Raw genomic sequence first — 18,942 nt, 5'->3', positions numbered from 1 at the left:
TCTACGACCTGGGGCTGGTCACAGGGGGGCCTCCGGGTTCCCTGTCTCCTCTGCCTGGAGGGCTCTCCCTCCAGATGCCCACGTGGCTCAGCCTCTCTCTTCCTTCAGGTCTCTGTCTACATGTCTCCACGTCACAGAGAATTAATCTGGCTGCTACCTATGGCATAGCACCTCTTCCGCCATCACTTTCTATCATCTTAGCCAGTTTTGCTTTTTTTCATATTTCTCACCCCCTGACATAAACGCTCATTATTGTCTGATACCTCCCACCAGCATGTAAGTTCTGCCATGTCTCCCTAGTGCCAAGAGCAGTTCGTAGAGCATAACGGGCAATCAGTAAACATGCAGTGATTGAACGAATTGCATGGACACTACTGAGTTAACATTTAAGGTAAAATCCTGGACTATGTCCTCATTTCAGCACATCAGGGACTTGGAATTTCTCGGCCTTCTCCTCTCCTTGCTTTCAAAACGTAGCTTCTTCGCTCACGGCTTCGTAACGCTCTTGTACACTCTTTCAGGTGAGAAACAGACCGAGGCTTCCATGATGTTCAAATACAACCGGCAGAGCATGACTTTGTCCAGTGAAATGCAAATTCCAGATTTCGGCGTCGACTTTGGGACGATCCTCAGAGTTAGTGATGAGTCTGTTAAGGAAAAAAAGTCTTACAAGCTCACCTTGGACATTCAGAACCAGAAGATCACTGAGGTCTCTCTCACCGGCCACATGAGGTAAGGAAGGCTCAGGGTGGCCTGGCCTGAGCTGCAGGCCCCGGTGGCCCCTTCCCTCCTTCCCCCCTTCCCCCGTCCCCTCTTCCCTCCTTCCTTCTTTCCTCTGCAGCTGTAAAGGGACCAAGCCAGGTACATCTCTGTTGCCAGGTCTGCCTGCAAGGGGCAGCCTTCTCACCCAATACCTGACCCTCTCACCTGCCCAGGTGCACCTTCCTGCCATCTGTTGGGCACTAGCTATTCACCAGGCTCTTCTCTGGGCACCTTAAAGAAATTTTCTCCATTCTCACAGTAAACTGCAAGGCAGATGGGTGCTTTCCCTATTTCATAGAGGAGGAAATGGTAGCTCAGAGACATTCAATCATTTGGCTAAAGCAGTAGAGCTAATAAATGGTAGAGCAGGATTCAAACCCTTTCCAAAAACCCCCTTTTTTCTCCCCCTTATCTCCCTGGAAAGTCCTCAATTTGTCCTGAATGTCAGCTTTAGAAGTTAATGAGTTTGATCTGTGGCAATTTCTCAGAGCCATTCTCAAATCTAGTTTTTATGAACACAAATGGAACATCTGCATGGTTAATCCTGCATATCTCCTTGGAATGGCCAAAGTCATTGATGTCAGCTGATTTTCTTGTTAACAGTTTTGATGGTAAGGAAGAAGGCAAAATCAAAGGTGTGATTTCCGTACCCCGTTTGCAAGCAGAAGTCAGGAGTGAGATCCTCACCCAGTGGTTCCCCACGAAGCTGCTCCTACAGATGGACTCCTCTGCTACAGCGTACGGCTCAACAATTTCCAAGAAGGTGGTGTGGCGCCATGGTACGAACCCCATCCCCAACCCCCATGAGTGCTTCCTAGACCCCTGGGCGCTGGAGTGTGGGAGTTGAGAGCTGTCAATTAGGGGCCGACCTGGTACCATTTATGACTCTTTCACACGTGCATTTTCAGATGAAGAAAAAATTGAATTTGAATGGAAGACAGGCACCAACATGGATACCAAAAAAGTGGCTTCCAATTTCCCAGTGGATCTCTCCGATTATCCTAGAAGCTTGCATGCATACACAAATAGTCTCTTGGATTACAGAGTTCCTCAAACAAGCATGACCTTCCGACACATGGGTTCCAAATTAATAGTTGTAAGTATAAGTCAGCCAGTCAGTAAATTATCATAAGTACTAATTACATACTCAACCCTGAGTTTGGTGCAGAAGAGTATCCAAAGATGTATAAGGCATGCTTCCTGCCCCCAGCAAATTCCTGGGGAAAAGAAATGTTCCTGCATGCATAGCCAGTTATGCAGAGCTATGTGTGATAAAAAACAAATGAATTCTGAGAGTTTGCTGTGGCTAGAGGTTTCAAGGGAAGCTTCAGGGCACTGGCTCAGAGTCTAGGTTATATATTCCTTTCATAACATAGAGGAAGAGATCACATCTGATGGTTTTATCTGGTTCCCCATTACACACTAGCTAGATCATGGACCGAAAACCAAAATTCATAGTTTTCTGTGACTTATTTTTACTTTCAGTGCATTATCCTTCTTACTAATTGACCTGTCAAAGCTGGATAATTATCCAGTGTTCATTGTACCTGGAGGCTCATCCATGTCCACTACCCTAAAAAACGTCTCTCATTTCACAGGCAACAAACACATGGCTTCAGAAAGTATCCGGGCATCTTCCTTATGCCAAGGTTTTGCAGGATCACCTCAGCGGCTTAGAGGAGCTGAACCTACAGAGAATGGGGTTGCCAGACTTCCACATCCCACAAAACCTATTCCTGAAAAGGTAAGAGGGAAAAAAAAAAAAAAAAAAAAAAGAAAGAAAAGTTTCTTGAACCATGCAAAATAAATGCGAAATCTTGCTTTGGCATGATTTTGACTTTTTTTGAAATGTACATGTTTTAGGTTAAATCATGTAAGCACTTTTAAGGAGATTAATACTGCAGCGTAAGCGGGTGGCATGTCTGCAATATTTAACGCGAGGTCAGAAAGGGAACGCTAAGCCAGTTAGGAAGGACCTAAGAAAGTAATTGGGGGCTTACATATCATCACCCTAAGATGTTTTATTTGCAGCAACCATGGTTTTCAACTGTGTGATCTGAATTGGAAAGCCATCCAATTTTCCTCCATTATAAGGAAACTACCCTCCCCCACCTTTGTTCAGGATACACTCATAATTGTTTACCTTGGAAGTATTAAAGAGCAGCTAGAGGGATTGTTGACTCCGGCTCACTAGTTGAGCTGTAGAGAGTCAGCACAGCCAGTGAACATTGAATGAAGGCAGGGTTCTGAGACTATTTCGGTTATAGCTTAATCCTTACAAGGAAGTCAGGTTCCAAACCACTCGGTCCATTTTTATATTTATAGGAACACATGCCATGCTCTGATTGCTTTATTTCATGAAAATAAAAATGTTAGAGCATGAGCTGAAAAGACTATACTTTTTTCTAGATTGACAGTTCTCTGTATTAGCCTCAGGGTTAAGAAAATAAGTGCCCTATGTCAGTTGGGTCTTTCAGTGTTCTGTAGCTGAGCTGCAAAGTTTAACAGATGACTGTGGAAAGGCTGAAGTATGCACTCACATACTGTAAGACTGAGAGGGATTAACACTTAGGGGACCAGACAGTAGTGATAAGAACGGCTCTTGGGAGCCTTGCGGGTGGCTTTGAGCATGTGACAGATGACCTCAAGAGCAGAGGGAATCCAGGCACAGAGAGAAGCGTGTGGACAAGCATGGTGTGGGCCTGGGAATGGGGCATGTCCAGCATTGCCCAGAAGGTCGGGTGGCAGAGAACTTGAAGTTCTTGATGTCTGAATGTGGGAACTTTGTTGTTCATTCCAGTGATGGCCGGGTCAGATACACCTCGAACAAGCACAGTGTACAGATTGACATTCCTTTGCCTTTGGGTGGCAAAACTTCCAAAGACCTAAAGATCTTAGAGAGTGTTCGGACCCCAGCGCTCAACTTCAGGTCTGTGGGATTCCACCTGCCAGCTCGGGAGTTCCAAATCCCCGCTTTTACCATCCCCAAGTTGTACCAGCTGAAGGTGCCTCTCCTGGGAGTTCTGGACCTCTCCACGAATGTCTACAGCAACTTGTACAACTGGTCTGCTTCCTACACAGGCGGCAACACTAGCACTGACCACTTCAGCCTTCTGGCTCGGTACCGGGTCAAGGCCGATTCCGTGGTGGATCTGCTGTCCTACAGCGTGCAAGGTGAGAAGGCCCCCACGGCCCCCATGGCTCCAGACTGGCTCCTCCTTCCTCTGCTCCATCCTACTCCTGCCTTTCCTGGAGCAGGCACAATTCAAATGTCCACCAGAACCTTCCTGATGTATCAGCATAAAGTAGCCAGGTATTTGCAGGGATACCCATAGCTTTTCACCTACTGTTACTTAACATTCTTGCTACTATATTTTCATGGAAAAAGACAATGACTCGAGTCCATTTTCTATAGAATTCAAGGAAACGTCGAGTTTGGGAAATACTGAGTTATACAGAACTCCCATTTCCACTGAGTGAACTTACTGATGGAGAGGTGTTCAGATTTTTGCAATTTTTATTTTGCCTTTGGGAATTGACTCATTCTTTATCTAAGTTGTTCCAAATAAGACAGACAGAAAAAATAAGATAGTCCAGTAGATAGAGCAGTTATTCTTGAGGACACCACATAACAGATACAACTGATTCCCTCCCTTAAACTTATTTAGGTGGTCTGTTCTGAGAAGAACAACTATTTTGGTGCCACAAAGACATAAACATGTAAAATTCCCAGTGAAAAATCAAAAATTTGTTCTTTTTTTTATTTTTAAAAAGTGGAAATTCAAGAAAGTTAAAAAATAAAAAAGGTAATGTATGCTTTTAGTTCTTCTTTCAGATTCAGTTACTTTGTTGAAGAACAAAAAGAAAACAATTGTATATTATGTTTTATTTAAAATATTTCTGTTTGGACTTTAGAAATAGATGGGCTTGGAAAGTAAAGGCAATTTAAATACACACACACACACACACACACACACACACACACACATATACACATGTATATATATAAAATCTAATTTGATCTTATGGCAGTTTAGGGGGGATGGATGTAGACTGAACATATACCCTCCTCTTTACATAGATTATGAAACTGAAATTGTTTGCTTGAGACACACAGCCTGTTAAAAGACAAAGCCCTCAAGAAAAAGGATCAAAGGGATGTGTTTTGTTTTATTTTGCTTGAAATTTTCAGCAAAACAAAAAAGACTAGTGCCCCCCCCCCCCATTTTCATGTTCCCAGTTAGCTCCCTGATGTGCTTACAGCCCTCATCCAGAAGAGCACATCTGAGGGTTTTATCTGTTTCTCCCTTACACATTAGCTAGGAGAGCTCAGGCAGGGCAATTTTTCTCTCTAGATCTCAGTTTCTCTATCTGCACAATGCCAGAGTCAGGTTAACTCAGTATTTTTCAAACATCTTAAACAGCTTGTCAAATGAAAATTAGTAGAAAGGCCAATGTGTAAAACAGATGGGGGCAGAAAGCTTCTGGTTGAGGGTGTTTGGGGACCTGCTTGACCTCCCACTCATCCCAGTGCAGAAGATGTCTCTACAAACCCCTAGGGTCCCCCAAAGCTTGGAAAACAAATGGACAAAGTTGCCCCTCAGATCTCATCTAGCTCTAACAACCTCTAGGCCTTGCCCAGGAACCTCTGCAATTCATCCGTTCCTATTCCTGCTCTGCTTAGCATTCAAGGCTCCAAGTAATCTGGACTTACTCTCTATAACCAGCTACCCAGTACTACCACAGCAGAGCTGTCCATCAGCCAGGTCTCCATGGGCAGCCCTTAGCCTGTCTCTGTGTTTTCTCTTACCCTGTCTTCCTCTCTCCTCCACCTTCTAGTTATGCTCAAGTCACAGCCCGTTCCTCATGGACGCCTTTGCTAGATGCACTCACCCTCACTGACCTTCCTTGAATTCCTGCAGCTTTTCGGGGCTGGGCTTCCCAACCCAGGTGCTATCTTGCCCGCTTGCCCCTGCTTCGTATGAGCTACTCTTGTCTCCCCCAACTCAAGTGCCACTTCTAGAGGGCACTGGCATCACTTCTGCTTCTGACCACATGGTTAATATTTAATTACTCTGTATTATTAGTTCTAAAGCAGAGAAGGTAAAGATGGTTCTTGATCATTTAATAGAAATTATGCCATCCCTTTGTATGTTTCTTTTCACTTGAAAAGCATGTGTGCATGTATCATCCCATTTAATCACACCAACACCGTGCAATGGAAGCATCGTCATCTACACTTTGTAGCTGAGAGAACTGAGTCTCAGGTAGTGAAGTGACCGTCTCCAGGGGCTGGCATTCCAGGCAGGAAGGCTCTCCAGGAGGCAGTGGGCACAGGGCTGGGGCTGTGAGGACCATGGTCGGGACGACCCCGGAAAGGGAAGGAAAGCCCAGGCTGCAGGACCTCATTCTGTAGGACAAGTGTCAAGTGAAGGGTTCCTGGACCAATCCAGTATAGGCTCCGATAGGACAGAAAGGGCTTGGACTTTACTACTCATGTTTTCCTTGCTGCTCAGAAGCCTTTTCATTCATTCATTCAATGAATATAAATATTTACGGGCACATAATATGTATCAAATATTCTACTAGGCAGTGGCCTAGAAGGCCGACAGATAAACCAGCAAGCATAACCAGGATAGGGTGTAGTACGTAAGAGTAAGGTGCAGTGGACGCACTTGATAAGGGACCCAGCCCAGCCAGGTTTGTGGGGCAGAGGGTCGACTTCTCGGAAGAATGCCTTTTACTATCAGATTGTACATTTATGCTATAAATGGAGACTATTGCACAACCAACCCAGATTTTATTATTGAAAGACTTGCAACATAGAGATTATTCTGGAAATTCGTTATTTCATTTAACCAGTGTCTTTTAATTTTTATGTTAGGATCTGGAGAGACAACCTATGACCGCAGGAATGTCTTCACGTTATCATGTGATGGATCTCTACACCACAAATTTCTGGATTCAAATATCAAATTCAGTCATGTAGAAAAAAGAGGAAATAGTTCAGCCTCGAAAAGTTTACTAACATTTGATACATCCAGTGCCTGGGGACCACAGATGTCTGCTTCGGTCCATTTGGACTCAAAAAAGAAGCAGCATCTGTACGTCAAGGAAGTCAAGGTTGATGGGCAGTTCCGAGTCTCCTCTTTCTATGCTAAGGGCACCTACGGCCTGTCTTATCAGAGGGACACCAGGACAGGCCAGATTGACGGAGAGTCCAACCTGATGTTTAACTCCTCCTACGTCCATGGCACCAACAGGATCACGGGAAGATACGAAGATGGCAGACTCTCCCTCACCTCCACCTCTGATCTGCAAGATGGCATCATTAAACAGGCAGCCTCCCTGAAATATGAGAACTATGAGCTGACCCTGAAGTCAGACACCAACGGGAAGTACGAGGACTTCGCCACTTCTAACAAGCTGGACCTGACCTTCTCCGAACAGAATGCGTTGCTGCGCTCCGAGTATCAGGCCGATTACAAGTCACTGAGGTTCTTCACCATGCTCTCGGGATCCCTAAATTCCCAAGGCCTTGAACTGAATGCTGATGTCTTGGGCACGGACACGGCCAACAGTGGTGCGCACAAGGCGACACTCAGGATTGGCCAGGACGGACTGTCCACCAGTGCGACCACTAACCTGAAGTATAGTCCGCTGGTGCTGGAGAACGAGCTGAACGCAGGGCTAGGCCCCTCGGGGGCATCGATGAAATTGACAACCAACGGCCGCTTCAGGGAGCACAATGCAAAATTCAGTCTAGATGGGAAAGCCGCCCTCACAGAGGTGTCCCTGGGCAGTGTTTATCAGGCCATGGTTCTGGGTGCTGACAGCAAAAACATCTTCAACTTCAAGCTCAACAAAGAAGGACTTAAGGTTTCCAATGACATGATGGGATCCTATGCTGACATGAAACTTGACTACGCAAACAGTCTGAACATCGCAGGGTTATCGCTGGACTTCTCTTCAAAACTTGACAACATTTACAGCTCGGACAAGTTTTATAAGCAAAACTTTAACTTATTGCTACAGCCCTATTCTCTGGTAACTACCTTAAACAATGACTTGAAATACAGCTCTCTAGATCTGACCAACAATGGGAAATTACGGCTGGAGCCCCTGAAGCTGAATGTGGGTGGCAACATAAAAGGAGCCTACCAGAACAATGAAATAAAACACATCTACACCATTTCTTATGCTGACTTGTCAGCCAGTTATAAAGCAGACACTGTGGCTAAGGTTCAGGGCTCAGAGTTTAGCCACCGGCTCAGCACAGACATTGCGGGGCTGGCTTCAGCCATTGACATCAGTACAAACTATAATTCAGACTCGCTGCATTTCAGCAATGTCTTCCACTCTGTGATGGCCCCATTTACAATGACTGTTGATGCACATACAAATGGGAACGGGAAACTGGTTCTCTGGGGGGAACACACAGGGCAGTTGTATAGCAAGTTCCTGTTGAAAGCAGAACCCCTAGCCCTTACTTTCTCTCATGATTACAAAGGATCCACAGGCCACCGTCTCATGTCCAGCCAAAGCATCAGCACTGTTCTCGATCACAAAGTCAACGTCCTGCTTACTCCAGCTGAGCAGACGGGGGCCTGGAAACTCAAGACCCAACTGAACCAAAATGAATACAGCCAGGACTTAGATGCTTACAATACCAAAGACAAAATAGGTGTGGAGCTCAGAGGACGAGGCTTGGCTGACCTCACTGTGTTAGATGTACCAATTAAAGTGCCATTTTTGCTCAGTAAGCCAGTCAACCTGATTGATACTCTATTGATGAGGGATGTTGTTGACCAGCCCCAAGAATTCACTGCTTTTGCTTCTGTAAAGTATGATAAGAACCAAAATGTGCACACCATCAACCTCCCATTCTTGAAAATTCTGCCAGCATATTTTGAGAGGAATCAAAAGGCAATTATAGCTTTGCTAGAAAGCATGCAGAAAAAAATGAAACACATCAATATTGATCAATTTGTAAGGAAATACAAAGCAGCCTTGGACAAACTCCCACAGCAAGTTAATGACTATTTGAGCACATTAAATTGGGAGGGACAAGTGACAAATGCCAAGAAGAAACTAACTGCTTTCACAAAAAATTTTAAAATTACAGCAGATGATCTGCAAATCATACTGGATGATGCCAAAATCAACTTTAATGACAAACTCTCTCAACTACAGACAAATGTGATACAATTTGATCAGTATATTAAAGATAATTATGATCTACATGATTTTAAAGCAGCTATTGCTAAGATTATTGACCGAATCATTGAAAAATTGAAAATTCTTGATGAACATTATCATATCCATGTAAATTTAGTAAAAGCAATCCATAATTTATATGTGCTTATTGAAAAGATTGATTTTAACCAAATTGGAAATAGTTCTGCATCTTGGATTCAAAATGTAGATACTAAGTATCAAATCAGAATCCAGATACAAGAAAAATTGCAACAGATTGAGACACAGATTCAGAATATAGACATCCAGCACCTTGCCCAAAAGTTAAAGCAACAGGTCGACGCTATCAATGTCAGGGTGCTTTTGGATCAGTTGAGAACTGCAATTCCAATTCAAAGAATAAAGGACTTTATTGAGCATCTGAAATACTTTGTTATAAATGTTATAGAAGATTTTGAAGTAACTGAGAAAATCAATGTTTTCAATGCTAAAGTCAGTGAGTTAATTAAGAAGTATGAGGTAGACCAACGAGTCCAGGTTTTAATGGATAAATCCGTACAGTTGGCCCATCAATATAAGTTGAAAGAGACTGTTCGGAAGCTAAGCAATATCGTAAAACAAGTTGACATAAAATATTACTTTGAGAAATCATTTGGGTTGATTGACGATGCTGTTAAGAAGCTTAAAGCAATGAATTTTGAAAAATTTATTGAAGAAGTAAACAGATTCCTTGACACATTGGTAAAGAAATTAAGGTCATTTGATTACAACCAGTTTGTGGATGGAACCAATAGCAAAATCCGTGAGGTGACTCAGAGAATCAATGGTGAAATCCGGGCCTTGGAGCTGCCACAGAAGGCTGAAGCAGTCAAATTGTTCGCAGAGGAGGTCAAAGCAGTGGCCTCAGAGTATCTGGAAAACCTGAAGGATACCAAAATAAGCTCGCTCCTCGACTGGTTACACGATGCTTTAAGTTCAGCACCTTTGAAGGACGTGAAAGCCAAATTCCAAGAGACCCTAGAAGATGTACGGGAGCGAATATATCAAATGGACATTCAGCAGGAACTGCAGCGATACCTGTCTCTGATAAGCCAGGCTTACGGCACGCTTGTCACTTACGTTTCTGATTGGTGGACGCTTGCTGCTAAGAACCTCACTGACTTTGCACAGCAGTATTCTTTCCAGGACTGGGCTGAAAAACTGAAAGCCCTGGTAGAGCAGGGGTTCACTTTTCCTGAAATCCAGACCATCTTCGGGACCATGCCTGCCTTCAAAGTCAGCCTCCGTGCTCTCCAGGAAGCCACATTTCAGACTCCTGACTTCATAGTCCCCTTGACAGATTTGAGAATTCCATCAGTTCAGATAAATTTCAAAAAACTGAAAGACATAAAAATCCCACCCACGTTCACCACTCCAGAATTTACAGTCCTCGCTACCTTCCATGTTCCTTCTTTTACAATCGACTTGGTGGAAATGAAGGTCAAGATCATCCGAACCATCGACCAAATGCTGAACAGTGAGCTGCAGTGGCCACTTCCAGAAGTGTATCTAAGGGATCTGAAGGTGCATGAAACCCTCCTTGCTAGAATCACCCTGCCAAACTTCTATGTACCAGAAGTCACAATTCCAGAAATCGTAATACCTAATTTGAACTTGAAAGATTTCCAAGTTCCTGATCTTCACATCCCAGAATTCCAGCTTCCCCGCATCTCACACACCATTGAAGTACCTACCTTTGGCAAGCTGCATGGCACTTTGAAAATCCAGTCTCCTCTTATGACATTAGACACAACTGCCGGCATTCAGAATGTAACCACGTCAGCGAACAAGGCAGAGATCGTGGCTTCCATCACCGCCAAAGGACAATCTAAATTTGAAGTTCTTACTTTTGATTTTCAAGCAAATGCACAACTTTCAGCCCCTGAGATTAATCCACTGGTTATGAAGGAATCTGTGAAATTCTCCAGCAAGTACCTTAGAACAGAGCATGAGAGTGAAGCGCTCATACTTGGAAGCACTCTCACAGGAAAATCAAACACGGTGGCAAGCTTGCACACAGAAAAAAATACGCTGGAGCTTAGTAACAGTGTGCTTGTCAAGATAAGCAAACAGTTTACTCTGGACAGCAGCACAAAATACGTCCACACGTTGAACATCCCCACCCTGGACTTCTCCAGTCAGGCCGACCTGCGCAATGAAATCAAGACCTTGTTGGAGGCTGGACACTTGTCATGGGCATCTTCTGGAACGGGGTCATGGAAGTGGGCCAGCCCCAAATTCTCAGATGAGGGAACACATGAATCACATGTGAGCCTCACTGTGGAAGGACCTGTCACTTCCTTTGGATTCTCCAACAAGATCAACAGCAAACACCTCAGAGTAAACCAAAACATGATCCATGAATCTGGCTTCCTCAATTTTTCTAAATTTGAAATCCAATCACAAGTTGAATCCCAGCACGTGGGACACAGCGTCCTCACTGCCAAAGGTGCAGCGCTGCTTGGAGACATGAAGGCAGAGGTGACTGGCACGCACGAGGCACATTTAGCTGGAAAAGTTACCGGAACTTTGAAAAATTCTCTTTTCTTTTTGGCACAGCCATTTGAGATCACTGCATCCACAAACAATGAAGGGAATTTGAAAGTTAGTTTTCCATTAAAATTGTCAGGGAAGATAGACTTTCTGAATAACTATGCACTGTCTCTGGGTCCCAGGGTCCAGCAAGCAAGTTGGCAAGCAAGTGGCAGGTTCAATCAGTATAAGTACAATCAAAATTTCTCTGCTGGAAACAATGAGAACAGCATGGAAGCTCACATAGGAATGAACGGAGAAGCTAATCTGGATTTCTTAAACACTCCTTTAACAATTCCTGAAATGACTCTACCTTACACATCACTCACTACTCCTCAGCTGAAAGATTTCTCCATATGGGAAAAAACAGGCTTGAAAAAATTCTTGAGAACAACAGGGCAATCATTTGATTTAACTGTCAAGGCTCAGTATAAGAAAAACAAAGACAAGCATTCCATCCCAATTCCTTTGGATGTGATTTATGACTTTATCAGCCAGAACATCAATTCCTTCAACAGGCATTTTGAGAAAGGCAGAGACAGTGCATTAGATTTTCTTACCAAATCCTATAATGAAGCAAAAACTAAGGTTGAAAAGTACAAAGTTGAAACATCCCTCAACGAACTCCCCAGGACTTTTCGAATTCCTGGATACACCATTCCAGTCCTCAACATTGAAGTGACTCCACTCACGGTAGAGATGTTAGCATTCGGCTATGTGATCCCAAAAGAGATCAGCACCCCCAGACTCACCATCCCAGGGTCTGACTTGTATGTACCTTCCTACACCTTAGTCTTGCCATCCCTGGAGCTGCCAGCCCTTCATGTTCCTCAGAATCTTCGCAAGCTCTCCCTTCCAGATTTCAAGTTTTTAAGTAACCCGGATAATGTTTTTATTCCAGCCATGGGAAATATTACCTGTGACTTTTCTTTTAAGTCAACAGTCTTCACCCTAAATACCAATGCTGGACTTTATAACCAGTCAGATATTGTTGCTCATTTCCTTTCCTCCTCTTCTTCCATCTTTGATGCCTTGCAGTTCAAATTAGAGGGCACCTCGAGTTTGACAAGGAAAAGAGGGTTGAAGTTAGCCACAGCTTTGTCTCTGAATAATAAATTTGTGGAAGGCAGCCATGACAGTACCATTAGCTTAAATAAGAAAAACATGGAAACATCAGTGACAACAACCGCGAAAGTCCAAAGTCCAATTTTGCGAATGAATTTCAAGCAAGAACTTAATGGAAATACAAAGTCAAAACCCACCGTTTCTTCATCCATTGAATTAAAGTATGACTTCAATTCTCCCAAGCTGCATTCTACTGCTAAAGGGGCAATTGAGCACAAGCTCAGCCTAGAAACCCTCACCTCTTACTTTTCCATTGAGTCATCCACCAAAGGAGATGTCAAGGGTTCGGTCCTTTCGCAAGAATATTCTGGGATCATTGCCAGTCAGGCCAGCACTTATTTGAATTCCAAGGGCTCTCGGTCTTCAGTGGAGCTGCAAGGAGCTTCCAAAGTTGATGGTATATGGAACTTTGAAGTAAAAGAAAATTTTGCTGGAGAAGCCACTCTCCAACGCATATATGCCATCTGGGAACGCAATATGATAAACCGTTTACAGCTAGAAGGCCTCCTTCTAACAAACGGAGAGCATACCAGCAAAGCCACCCTGGAACTCTCCCCATGGAAAATGTCAGCCCTTGTTCAGGTCCGTGCAAGCCAGCCCAGTTCCCTCCTTGATCTCCCTTACCTTGGCCAGGAATTGGCCCTGAATGTTAACATGGGGACCCAGAAGGCCAGCTGGAAAAGTGAGGTTCAGCTTCTTTCTGGGTCTCTCCAGAACAATGTACAGCTTTCCAATGACCAACAAGAGGTGCGCCTTGATATTGCAGGATCTTTAGAGGGATACCTGCGGTTCCTCAAAGAAATCATCCTACCAGTTTACGATAAGAGCTTATGGGACCTCCTCAAGCTGAATGTAACCACCAGCATCCACAAAAGACAGTACCTCCGTGCTTCTACTGCCCTTGTATACACCAAAAACCCCGATGGCTATTCTCTCTCTTTCCCTGTGCAAGAACTGCCTGATAAATTTATTATCCCCAGACTGAAACCAAAGGATCCAGATTCAGGTCTTGCCACTCCTACATTCCAAGTCCCATTTACTGATCTTCAGGTTCCATCATACACACTTGACTTCAGTGAAATAAAAATCTACAAGAAGCTGACTACTCCCCCATTTACTCTCAACATACGAACACTACCCAAAGTCAAATTCCCCAAAGTTGATGTGTTCACGAAATATTCTGAATCAGAAGTCTCCACAGTTCCCTTTTTTGAGATAACTGTGCCTGAATTTCAGTTAACTTTGTCACAGTTCAGCCTTCCAAAGAGTATTTCAGTTGGCAGTGCTGTCTTGGATCTAAATAAGTTGGCCAAAAAGATTGCAGACTTCGATTTGCCAACCATCAGCATGCCTGAGCAGACAATTGAGATCCCTTCCATTAAGTTATCTGTACCTGCTGGGGTTTTCATTCCTTTCTTTGGAGCACTGACTGCACGTTTGGAGGTGGACTCTCCCCTGTACAAGGCCACTTGGAGTGCTGGCTTGAAAAACAAAGCAGACAACGTGGAAACATTCCTGAACTCCACATGCAGCTCAACCATACAGTTCCTAGAATATGGTCTAAATGGTAAGGAAATGTTCTCACACCTTTCTTAGATGCTACATGTTTTCAGTGTGAGTTCTGAGTAAGTAATTGTGTATTTAGATGAGATTAGAAGCACAATTACTCTATAAAGCAAAATTTTAAAAAGAGGGAAGGAGATAACATATATATCCCACGTGTGGAAACCATATGGTAGAAAACCTACTCACATTCAAAAGGAACAGGTTCAAAGAAACTAGATTTTCCTGTAATGATTTTAAGACAACTCATGTCTGTTACTCACATTCAAGAGGAACAAGCTCCAAGAAATTAGATTTGTCTGTAATTATTTTAGGACTAATAATATCTCCTTCTAGATATTTATTTTTAAAATGCAACTTGCACATTGTATGTTTCAAACATATAAGCGAGGCCCTTGGTTAAGACAGAATTCTCCTAGTTTTCATAATGAGAATGTCTATGTCTTAGAGTTATGAATCTAATAAAATATGAAATCTCTCCAACAGTTGTGGCAACACACAGGATTGAAGATGGCGCGTTAGTATGCGAGACCATTGGAACATTTTCACACCGTGACTTCAACGTAGACTACAAAGAAGATAGCAAATATCAAGGACTTCAGTATGGAACTTTTGTCAAAACCCCATACCTTTTCAAAACTTATTGCAACTTTTGCCAGCTCTCTTCCCCTTTCATGATGGCTCATTTGCTTGTCTGCTTCCAGGGACTGGAAAACAGATGCCCGCCTTGACGTCACTAGTCCAGTGTTCACTGATGTTCACCTGCGTTATCAAGAAAACGACACACATCTCTTCTACTCAGCAGCCTCCCCAGCCACAGGCACTGTGGGCTTCTACTTGGAAGACAGTGATGACATTTTCATATGGAGCTTCTACTACCAACCTCAGGTGAGTCCCTCCCAAGAGACTGCACACCTCGGGAGCTAATAGAGAATCAGGGTGAATAAATTTAATTCTGTACAACGTATCTCGCAGGGCTTTCCAAAACTAGTGAAAGAAAAGCAGCAAGCAGGTTGACCATCTTCTCTGGGAGACTGTTATCCAGAAATTATTGCAATGAGTTTTTTATTGATGCTGATTACTAGATGCACACATTACACCATATTATCACTATGACTTCATTACTCTGGAGCAAATGTAGGAAGGTGAAGGTTATGCCTCGATGACGAAATCATGGACAATCTCCGCTATAGGCAGAGAGCATTTTTCAGATAGTGGTTTCTGAAGGATTTGACTTCAAACATCTTCCTCAAAATAGAACTGATAGGTGAGATATGCCAGATTTCCCTCCTGTGGTTTTACTGGCTCTGCCACAGCCAAATTAAAGATGTCATTAGAAGAGGAGGAGATTTAACCAGGTTCTTTTAATAAAGTTTGTCATGGGCTTGGAGAATGGGTGCTTCCTGATAAGGGTACTCTAGGTGTCTGCTAGATTGGATCTGGATATTTTCTTTTTTTACTGTACTTCTTGTTTTCCTGAATTTGCCTTTTTCTGTCCCCCTTCTTCTCTTCCTCCTCCTCCTCGTCCTCCTCTCCACCCTCTTCTTCTTCTGAGTTTCAGGCCCAGCAAAGCCTTAATGTAAGTGTCAGCATGTAAATGTCACACATATTTATTTTCATCCTTTGGGGGCATGTGATAAAAAGGAATAAACAGTGTGCTGATTTAAAATCAAACTCACAAACTGACATACGAAAGACAATTCTTTCATATGAAAGAATATGAAAAATTCTCTGATCTTCATTTTTAACTGCAAGTGATGTTTTTGTGTGTTATGATATATAATCAGGGTAATTGAAAACATGTTTAATCCTTTATTGCTGCTTTTAGTCCCCTCCAGTTAAAAAACTCAACATATTCAAAACTAAGTTGATTTCCCTGGAAGCTGATGATGAAATTCAGATCGAAGTTAACTGGGAAGAAGAGGCAGCTTCCGGATTGCTAAGCGCTCTAAGAGACAACGTGCCCAAGGCCACGGGGGCCCTTTATGATTATGTCAACAAATACCACCAGGAGTACACTGGACTAGACCTGCGAGACGCATCTTCAAGACTAAGAAGAAGTCTGCAGAGGCAGGTCGACGAGATGGCCATGGAGCTCCAGAGAGCAGTCAAGAGCACCACTGGAACCTACCAGCAGTGGGAGGACAAGGCCCAGAGTCTTTACCAGGAGCTGTTGGCTCAGGAAGGCCAAATCAATTTCCAGAGATGCATGGATAAGATGTATAACGACTCGGTACAATATTTTCAAGAATTCTGTGGGACAGTCATGAAACTCTTTGACTCACTCATTGATTACCTGAGGAACACCAGATTCCATCTCCCAGGAGGAGCTGAGACATACACTGGAGATGAACTCTGCAATATGGCCATAAGGGAAGTAGTGAATGCACTGTCCCAGGTCAATTCTAAAATCCATGATGGGTTAGAAATACTCTCTTCCTATTTCCAAGACCTAGAGAAGAAATCTGAATTTGTCAAGACCCTAAAGATCAAATTTCCTTTTTATTCAAGAAGCCATAAACTAATAGATGTATTCCTGGGGATTGTGGAAACACTGAAATTTTTATCACAAGAGGTCCAAAAGGCATTTAATGAGCTCCAGTCTGTCAAGAATACAGAGATGCTAACTTATCTTCAGAATATTATACTAAGCTTTCTCCAAGACATAGAACAAGGAATTAAACACTTAAAGGAGAAGACATTTCTTTATCTTAATAATGATATCAAATCTGGGATTATCACAGTCTTCGGTGAACATATCCCATATGTTTTTAGATTGCTGAAAGAAAACTATGATAAGTTTAATGGAATTATTCAAAGCAAACTTCAGGACGCTTCTCAAGAGCTACATCAGCTCTATCAGTACATAAAGGCTCTTCGGGAAGAATATTTCGACCCAAGTATGGTTGGCTGGACAGTGAAATATTATGAAGTTGAAGAAAAGATAATTACCTTGTTCAAGAACCTACTAGTTTTCCTTAAGGACTTCCATTCTAAATATACCAGCAGGGCTGCTGGCTTTGCTTCCCAACTCTCAAATCAAGTTGAAGAATTTGTGCGCAAAAATATCCAGGAATATCTTAGCATCCTTATTGATGCAGAAGGAAAAGGGAAAGAGAAGATTGCAGAGCTTTCTTCCACTGCTCAGGAAATAATTAAAAGCCAGGCCACTGCAACAAAGGAAATGATTTCTGATTACCACCAGCAGTTGAGATATAAGCTGCAGGATTTTTCAGACCAACTCGCTGATTGCTATGAAAAATTCATTGCTGGCTCCAAAAGATTGATTGACCTGTCCATTCAAAGCTACCGCACGTTTCTGAGATATGTCACCGAGTTACTGGAAAAGGTGCAATCAACCTCAGTCAGTGGCATGAACCCCTACATAAAGGTTGCCCCAGGAGAACTTACTATCACCATCTGATATTTTTTAAAACAATTCTCATTTATTCTTCTGCCCCAATTAAATTTCCACATAGTTGGATAAGAAATCCAAACTGTATATACTGATACAACAATACATTGAGCAAGGCCTTATGAAATGGGGTGACTTGCTGGGAGTCACTTGGCCAACAGTATGTCACAGCTGGACCATAAGGCAGCCCTGCAGCGGGCAGCGGGACACCAGCCGTTGCCCACATGAATCGCTCCTGCCCTGGAGCTGCCATCTGGACTCCAAAGGTCTCTGAACTCTGGGGAACTGCATTTTTGCAAGTTAAAGAAAATCAGGATCTGAGTTATTTTGCTCAACTTGGGGCAGGGAGAACCAAATAAATGAATTCTGGATTGTGTATCGTGCCACTCGGTATGGCTTATTCGTATTGAAAGATAGCAAAATCAGGGTACTGATTCACATTTTCTGGCATTTCAAAACCTTGAGAAAAACACACTGTGGTTTAAGTGAGAAAGTAAGAGAGAGAATTTGTAGGGGGAAATATTTTGCCTCCTAAAAAAGAGGTAACTGATTGATGTCAGGAATTGTATTTTCCAAATGAGAAGGAAAAACTACTCGCAAAGGCTTTCACATAATTTGATCCCAAGGAACATTTAACAACTGGCCTACCTCTGCCAGGCAGGGCTCTCTCTGAGCCTCTGAGACAAGACAACCAGCCCTTTAGCCCCTTCATTCTACCAGGAGGGGAGGCTGACCAGGGAGTCCTATTCCCAATGGCTTCGTGGCAATAGGGACCCCAGAAGCCTCCCTGCAGCTCATTCAGGCCAAAGGAGGTGAGGGTCATAAGGGAGGGATGAGGTGTGGGTTCCTAACATTTCTGGAACCAAGCAGACTTTTATGCTGCTGAATGTCCTGATTTTCCCCAACCTAATAGTTAACACTCCCAAGGGTTTCCCCTGCCACGTTCACACACCTCAAAGTCTGATTTCAAACATTGGCAACCGCCAAGCAGAGCAAGCAAGCTGGAATCTAGTAAGGGAAAGCTGCAGAGACCTGTGCAACTCAACTTTCACTAATTTCACTGGGGAAGTTAGATATAAAATGGCACTTTCCTTTCAGTGGCATCGAAGTACAAGGGAAGAGTATGACTTTTGAGGAATAAGACCTTTGGGAGGTTACTGCTCTCCGCCCCTACCCCTCACCCCCAATCATGTATTATGGTCACTTGAGAAAAAAACCTTTTTATCCAAAGATTCCTTCCATGGCCAACATTCTTTTGTGAAACCTTCACATTCTCTTGGTGAATCCCACTGTTGTAATGCACAAACATT

At 43.2% G+C, this 18,942-nt stretch overlaps 1 protein-coding gene across 1 annotated transcript in view; it reads left to right on the top strand.

Moving 5' to 3' along the window:
* Positions 1–18,010, top strand: part of APOB (apolipoprotein B) — a 38,140-nt gene extending 20,130 nt beyond the window's left edge. The window contains exons 21-29 of the mRNA XM_037812871.1: positions 522–732; positions 1,366–1,541; positions 1,671–1,858; positions 2,361–2,506; positions 3,563–3,936; positions 6,647–14,221; positions 14,704–14,818; positions 14,922–15,105; positions 16,046–18,010. Of these exons, the coding sequence (XP_037668799.1) occupies positions 522–732; positions 1,366–1,541; positions 1,671–1,858; positions 2,361–2,506; positions 3,563–3,936; positions 6,647–14,221; positions 14,704–14,818; positions 14,922–15,105; positions 16,046–17,641 (10,565 nt within the window). The 3' untranslated portion in view covers positions 17,642–18,010. The remainder of the gene's footprint in view (positions 1–521; positions 733–1,365; positions 1,542–1,670; positions 1,859–2,360; positions 2,507–3,562; positions 3,937–6,646; positions 14,222–14,703; positions 14,819–14,921; positions 15,106–16,045) is intronic.
* Positions 18,011–18,942: the final 932 nt, after the last annotated feature.

This window comes from Choloepus didactylus, chromosome 20, assembly GCF_015220235.1.
Source record: "Choloepus didactylus isolate mChoDid1 chromosome 20, mChoDid1.pri, whole genome shotgun sequence".
NCBI lineage: Eukaryota > Metazoa > Chordata > Mammalia > Pilosa > Megalonychidae > Choloepus > Choloepus didactylus.
The sequence above is the reverse complement of the archived record's forward strand: the minus strand, read 5'-3'. Positions and strand labels throughout refer to the sequence as shown.